This window comes from Eublepharis macularius, chromosome 7, assembly GCF_028583425.1.
Source record: "Eublepharis macularius isolate TG4126 chromosome 7, MPM_Emac_v1.0, whole genome shotgun sequence".
Lineage (NCBI taxonomy): Eukaryota > Metazoa > Chordata > Lepidosauria > Squamata > Eublepharidae > Eublepharis > Eublepharis macularius.
The window spans coordinates 65,495,089-65,502,905 of NC_072796.1; the positions used below are offsets into that span (position 1 = coordinate 65,495,089).

Genomic DNA, 7,817 nt, shown 5'->3' on the forward strand with positions numbered 1-7,817 from the left:
TGGTGAACACAGGTGTAATCCAGAGAATGCTGCTGTTCTTTTATTAACATTTGCTGCCACCATCAGGATTAAACTAATAACACAAACCTTTGAGCATAATGCCCAAACCAACAAAAATAAATTCATATACAAATTAATAGAATGATCACTTCACTGAAACACTTTGTACACAAGGCATTCAAGCAGATTTTTTCTACCACAATTATTGTGCTATTTAAAAAAAATTACCGGAAAAAGAAAGATGATAATGAGCATAGAAAACAGAAAAAACAGGAAAAAAAGTTTTAAAGGGGGGGGGGGTATACAGAGACAACACAAAGTATCATGGGGGAAAAAGCCAGAGAATGAAAACAGAAAGGGTTATCAGAAAAATATTGTCAGAATAGTCTTAGTGGAATAAGAACAAAACACAGGTTGGGATAATTTTTTTCCAAAAAGAAATTATCAAACAGAAAAATGAGACAATATTGTTCAAACATTGCTGTGGTCATTGCCTTTAACTCCAGGAAGGCTGTGACTGTCAAACAGGACTGTGACCAGGCTGTATTTGCATGGAAGTGCCAATTGCATGAACCAAGTTTTTCATTTGTTTTTCAACTTCTATTTCTGCAACCGCAGTGCACTTTTTGATGTTATAACTTTCATTGTTTGTCCTCTACCACTAAATATCTATCAGTGAACCTATTTCCTCCAGGAAAATGAGTGCGGGGGGGGGGGGGTGTTCCTATAGCATTACACCCCACTGAGATCCCTCCCTCCCCATCCAGCCTGAATTGTGCACTCCACCTCTTTCATGACTTCTGCAACTGATTTGCATCTACTCCCCCCTCACCACCTATATATCTCTGGCCAGTTTCTTCATACCCTCCATACATCTGACGAAGAGAACTGTGGTTTTCAAAAGCTTATGCAACAATACAGTGGACTAATCTTAAAGGTTCTACCGGACTCTTTACTATTTTGCGACTACAGACTAACACAGCTAACTCACTTTGGATCCTCCCTCCCCAAATACTACCCTCCACAAGATCCACCCTCAAATTTCCAGGAATTTCACAAACTGGAGTTGGCTACCGTAGTGCATTAACTACAGAAGGCAACTTCTATTTCTGCAACTGCAGTGCACTTTTTGATGTTATAACTTTCATTGCTGGTCCTCTACCACTAAATATCTATCAGTGAACCTGTTTTATCTGTTTGTTTACCTATTTGGCTGCTTTTGACTTACTTTTCTCTGCTCAGTGTGTGGAGTCAATCTGCTTACAAGATCAAAAGAGGACAACAGAAAAGTATCACTTCTACCAAAAAACTGCTCAAAAGTTACTAAAGAAAAAATAACTGTCATCACCAAACTAATCCACAGGACAGGAAGGGGAGCAAAGAAGGCGGTAAGAGTTCTGTCTTTGATGGAAACAGCATCTCTCCCCCAAACAGTCTGGCAGCTATTTCCATTCATGAATGGCTTGGATCCTGCCTAGAATTTCCACAAGTAAGGGGAGGATTTTTACTAGCTTCTCCCTTTCCATGGGGTGACTTCCGATTCCCACTCTGGGTATCCCTAATCCCCCAAGTGCAGCATTTAAGCTGGTGATTTAGGCTGCCATGGGAGGGGGAATCAGAGAAAATCCCACATCCTCTCCTTGTGCCCACAGAAATTCTAGGCAGGATCTTAGCCAGTGATTCTCAGTTTACGAAGACAGTCATCAAGAACCTTGGGTGAACGTTATCAGCCCCCTCTTACTATTATTCATTCAAATAAAAAGAACAAAAATATTTAACTAGCACTGCACAAAAATGTCATTATTGTTCAGGTTGATAACAGATTTAAGTGTAACATGGGTACACAAAGGTCTTTGAAAATTAGTTGCCAAACACTGGTGACCCATACCATCTGCATTACAAGTAGTGTTTACATGCCAGCAGCAATGTGTGACTCAGGCAGCTGGTCTGGCTTGTGGACACTGCAGACGTAAGGACTACAGCAAAAACTAGTTTGTGGATTTTGCAACATTATAGAGTGCTATGTGGTGCTGCAAACAATTATTTGGGGTGGCACTACGTACTGGCTGCCAATGTCTATGGACAAATGGAATAAAGCAGATATTTTTACATTTTTAAAGCACTATTAGTGTTTGCAAGGTATCATCACTGTCATGGGAGTTTGCTGTTGCTTTTATTGGTTATGTCAGTTTAACATCAAATTCCCCACTTGGTGATACAGTTTATCTTCTGCAAATGTCAACTCACCAGGACACAAATGCAAACTCAAACAAGTGTTTTTTGGATTTTCTGAGGGTCAAAAAAGATCAGTATTTGAATGTATTTCTGTGAACTGTTTAATAAAAGAAAGAGCATGTTGGAGCACATGTATCATTTGCTGTTGTTCTTTACCAGATGGGCACTGTTTTTGTTTTTTTAAGTAAGCAAAGTAATTATGTTGGAAATTCAGTTTAATAAGTAAGGCCAAGCCCAGTCTTCATTTTTGTTATTATTGAAAAGCAGCTGTTTTCCTGTGAGATTTTAATAGCACTCTCAAAGTGTCATCTTTTTTGTTTGTTTGTTAAAGCAATGGTCACCAATTATAGCTAAGCGAAACATGCAAAAAACTCAGATTCTTTCAGCTCAGCTTTAGATTTCAGCAAATTCTTCAATTTCATATAGGAAACTGAGGATTTTGCTTTAAAAGGTGGCTTCCTGCATTAAAAAGGTTAATTAAAATTTTACAAGATTCAACTCTGGCAGAAGTGTTTACAATGAAGAGATGCAATATAATTTAAAACAATAAACTAATTGCCAGCTATATATTAAAGGACAAAAGAAACAGCCATTAGCGAACTGAGTAAGTAACGGCAAACTATGTAAATGCTTCATGGTCTTCTTACTCAGTCTTACAAGATTACTTGATATTTGTAATGGAAAACTCAGACTGTAAAAATAGGACCACCAATTTGTATTCTACATTTGAAAATGTGACTATCATACATTCTAAAAAGTAGTGAAGTATTTAATAAAACATACCTTTCTCAAAAGATCCTAGCTAGGATAAAGGAGCCCCTGCAGCTCCTGGGCAGGAAGGGGTTAAGTGATGGGGAGAAAAGAGGACTGCTTGGGATGTCAGGGGATGGAGCAGAGCCACTCACCAAAAGAAGAGTTCCCAGAATCTTTTCTCCTGCATGAGGTCGAGGAAGAAGATCTAGGTGCTGCATGCCTACCTGGGGAGATGCTGCAGCAGCTGTGGGGGAGCAATTCTAACCATGTTCACCAGCCTGACCAGAGTGAATGTGTTAGCTTTAACCCCCCCCCCCACCCCTTGTTGCTGCTCTTTCAGTGAACCTTGTTTCTCAGAGGCTCAGAATCTAAGCCCTACTGATCTTTGCTCCTTTATCTGTGCTGGAAGCTAGTCTTGGGTTTTTTTTAAAAAAGTCATTAGTGATTTTGCTTTTAAGAAGTCATTTTTTTGCTTTTGTATTTCAGTTTAAAACAGCGAGTGGGAAGTTGCTCTGATAGCAATCCTCCTAAGCAGGTTACTCAGAAGTACCTGTCATTTTATTCAGTGGGGCTTACTCCCAGGAAACTGACCTTTGGATGCAACCTCCTACAAGGCAATTCCCCCCTTACATTCAAGAATATAAAATTATTCTTGTATACCACACTGAAGCACACTTAAAAGAGGTGGGGTGCAAAGGTCAAAAGTTCACTTAAGGAGCCAAAACTCTTTGGACGAGCCCTGCTTCATAGCCCTTCCAGTCTGCCACTAGGCAAAACCATACTTCCATTCTCCAAAGATCATCTCATGCAGCCATAATAACAATGTACAACTACGGGCATAACCAAAAATATGATCTTATCACAAGACAAATATTTTATCAGTCATTAGGAGGATGCATATTATTGTGATGCCTAAGGAAGCAAGTCTCTAATCAAATTACATCCAGATGGTAACAGAAAATAAGTATAAGAATACATTTCCACAAGAAATTTAACAGACGGCATACTGCACTCAATTTTTTGCCTAGACTTGTCATCTTCACAGCAGGCAGTCAACAAGAAAATAGCAACCATGCAAGTTGGATCAGCTACATCAATTATACTAGCGTTCTAGTGACATCCCAAATTTGTTTCCTTCCTCCCCCCTTCCCCACCCCTGACTAATACATTCAACCATTCCACGCACATAAACACTTTCCAAAACAACACTGGAAAAGCCATCTCTGTTTCTAATTTGTCCAGCTTTCATCTACCCATGTATATACAGAGTATCATTTTGAAACACCAATCACCATTTGAAGTAGACTTTTTCTGAGTACCAGATAATACACATTGCGCTACAAACTTCTAGACAATCACAGAGCTTTGGTTTATTTTTAGAACTGGCAGAGTTTGGGCAGTAACTGCTGGCACTTTAGCAAATCAAAATATTTTGAACTGGTCCATTACTTTCTTGTTATGTATGAGGCAAGCATGTAAAAATGGATTTAAAAAGTGTCCTACAATCTGGAATCCATTTTGACATTCAAATTAACTACTCTTTAGCAATATAACAAAGAAGCGATTTCTGATCGTACCTGGTAAATGCAACTATTCATTCATCACTTAAAGAGCAAACAATATACAAGCCAGGTTATTTCTTCAGGGAAATCAGATACTTTGCTTAATTTTCCCTACAGCTTTCACACTGTAAAAGCAGCAATTATAATGAAGCTCCTAGAGAGAACTAGTAATTATCAATTAGAAAGTATCAACAAGCCATAAGGAAAAACAGATCACCTTTTATACAGCCTTCTCTGATACCATGGTTTGAAAATGAATAGCTAAGAAATTCTTCACATAGGCTTAAAAGGCAGGCCTTGTCCAATTCCTAAGATTGAGTTACAATACAGCAAGATCAAGAAAAAATATTCCTGCAAGTGAAGTTGTTTGACAACCCCAGATTTTCAGCCTCCCCTACCAAACGCAGACCTGTAAGGTTTTACTTGAGCTGCCAGAGTAAGTTTTTACAAATCACTTCACTGTATCCTGGTATCTCTGTCAGTCTTTCCTGCTCTTAGCCTCACACACCACAACATGGGTGATTCAGCCATGAATACAGTCTGCTAACATGAAATGAACAATAAGGTATGAAGAATTCCTACAGCACATTAGAGAATTTATCCCTTCTAATCCCTCACAATCTTACCAATAACATTATCCATGAGAAACTACTGCAAATATTGGGTTTAATACTTCTCTGTAATGTCCACCAACTCCTAATCTTTCCACAATTACCGAAACCATTATTGTCTTGTATTTCCATTGGTTCACTTATGAGTCACCAAATCATACCACCTCTTCCCATGAGGGCATTATTAGTTATGTGTGGCAGCAAAGTATCAACGGATATCAGCTACAAACATCTTCTCTTTGTTAACCGCCATTCCTTTTAAGTCTTGAAATGCCAATACAAGTACAATTTGCTTTCTGAACAGGTATACCGATATACACTGCACTATGCACCACACACAAAGGGAATCAGAAGCTGAGGAGAGGAAATAACCATTCCTGTTCTACTGCTTGGATGAACCCAGGTTCATTTAAAGGTAAAAGAAATAAGGGCGAGTAGAGCATTAATGGCAAGGCGAAGAAACTGGAGATGAAAGATCACAGCTAGGCAAACATGGGCCATATCGTTTGCCTGAGGGGAGAGAGGAGGAAAAATGCAGCGGGAACGCACGGGGGAAAGAGTGGCCCCGCTTGCTGGGCGTCCCTCCGCTCCTCCCCCAAGCAGTCAGCCCCCCCCCCAGCTGTCATGTGGCCATCCCCGGCGGGATCCAACACCACCTGTGCACCAGGCGCGGCCGGGTGGAGCGGTGTGGTGTGGTACGTACCCAGCAGCAAGAGGCGGTGCGTCTGCTTGTATTCCCTCTTCTGCTGCTTGAGCGCCCGGTCGATGCTCTTGCTGACTTTCCTCGCCTCCTTCTCCGCCTCGCGCTCCTCCAGGCGCTGCTTCTCCCAGGGTCTCTGCAGCGCCAGGGACTGTGGCTTGGCGGCGGCGGTGCCCGAGGCGGGCTTGGCCTGAGGCGGCGGCCCGTGCTGCTGCTGCTGCTGCTGCTTCTCCGCGGGAGCCGCCCCGTCCCCCCCGCCGTTCTGCAGGAGCAGCAGCGGCCCGTCCGCCTCCCCCAGGCGCGGCTTCCCGCCGGCGCCTTCCGCCTCCCCGCCGGCGCTGCTGCTGCTGCTGCTACCGCCGCCGCCTCTGCCCGCGCTTCTTCCTCTTCCTCCCCCGGCCTGGGCTGCGGACTGTGGCGGCCGGGCCACGGACTCGGCGCTGGGCGACGGCTGTTGTTCCGTTTCCGAAGTGGTGGCGGCGGTGCTGGAGATGGAGCCGCCGCCTCCTGCTGCTCCGGGGTCGCCAAAGAGCCGCGGGCGCAGGCTGTAGCAGAGCCCCATGGCTGCTTGCCCTGCGGGGGACGAGCGAGAGAGCGAGCGAGAGAACGAGCCGGGCGCGCGTCTGGGCTGGAGGGGAAGAGGAGGAGGAGGAGGAGGAAGGCGCTCAGCGCTCCCCGTTGTACCCACCGCGCGTCAGGGCCGTCGAGGGCGCGCCAGGCAACCCCTGCTCAGCGCCCCGCCGCTGCCGCCGCCGCTGCCGGGCCATCTTGCATTTTCCTCCGGACAGGCGGTGGCGGCAGCAGGAGCCGCTCCTCGCCTCTGATCACCTGACACAGACCCAGCGGGTCCACCTTACCGTAAATACTCCAGCGCAAGCCCACCGCGCAACCCAAGGCTGCAGGCGGCTTGGGAGAAAGCCGAGGCGCGGGTGTGCGTGTGTGTACACATACACAAACACGCACACGCTCTCGTACGCAGTCGCAGTCCCGGTCCCCTTACTTTGGTCAAGGAGGATTCCCCTTCACGCGCAGCTAGCCCACGTCGAGTGTCGCGCGCGCGTGCGCGCGTGCGCACCGCCTCTCTTTAAACACCGCGCCTAGTAACACGCGCAGTTACACGCCTGGGGTGTTTTTTGCGTTTTTTACACGCGGGCCTTGGCCCCCTCCTATTTTACACTTCCTTATCCAGCAAACCACCTTCCCATGTATTGCCCCACCTCTGCTTGCATATAATGTTGTTTGCGTTTTGACTATGATCCCAAGGAGCTCCAGAGTGGTAACTGCTGCATCTGCTTCTTTCTGGCCATGGATGCCATGCATTGAAGGACTCGAGGAAAAGCTAACATCCCGTGCTGGGGTGAGGGGGAAGACCAAATGAAGGAAGCCTTTGCACACTTCAACACATGGCACTTACTGCAGAAGCTCAAGGGACCCAGCAGCTACTGTGCTAGAGATGGTCCTGAAAACTGACAAGGACATGCTTTTGGTGTATTGTTCAAGAAGCACAGCTGTTGCAGGGCCACTTCTTTGACTTCTACAAGTCTTGTCAACTTACTATTCTGCCTCTGCAAGGACTCACTGCTGGTTGTTTTCCTGTTATGTTTTGAGTGCAAGAAAGAGAACTTGTAATTGGCTCTTTTGCTCTTCTTTATAAATTTCTGTTAGATGAAAACAACAATGAAGAAAAGCTATATGATTCAAATATCATACTTTGCTGCATATTCTCCCATGTTCTGCATGTATTGCATTTGAGATCTTTGGTTGGAAACAAGTTTCTGGCACCCATAACTGATATGCATCTGATATGTTATTTAACCCTCTGAATTGGTTAAATAACAATTTTAATGCAGTTGAGGAGATGCAATTCCTGCTGTTTATTGTGTTTGAATGGTGACAATGCAACTATAAGTGGGTGAGAGCCTTTATAATGTACTTAGCATTGGCTTCACTGGGCCA

General features: G+C 44.5%; 1 protein-coding gene across 1 annotated transcript in view; it reads right to left on the minus strand.

Moving 5' to 3' along the window:
- GNAL (G protein subunit alpha L) overlaps positions 1-6,728 on the minus strand; it is a 187,715-nt gene extending 180,987 nt beyond the window's left edge. Inside the window, exon 1 of the mRNA XM_054984614.1 lies at positions 5,865-6,728. Coding sequence (XP_054840589.1) covers positions 5,865-6,423 — 559 coding nt within the window. The 5' untranslated portion in view covers positions 6,424-6,728. The remainder of the gene's footprint in view (positions 1-5,864) is intronic.
- Positions 6,729-7,817: the final 1,089 nt, after the last annotated feature.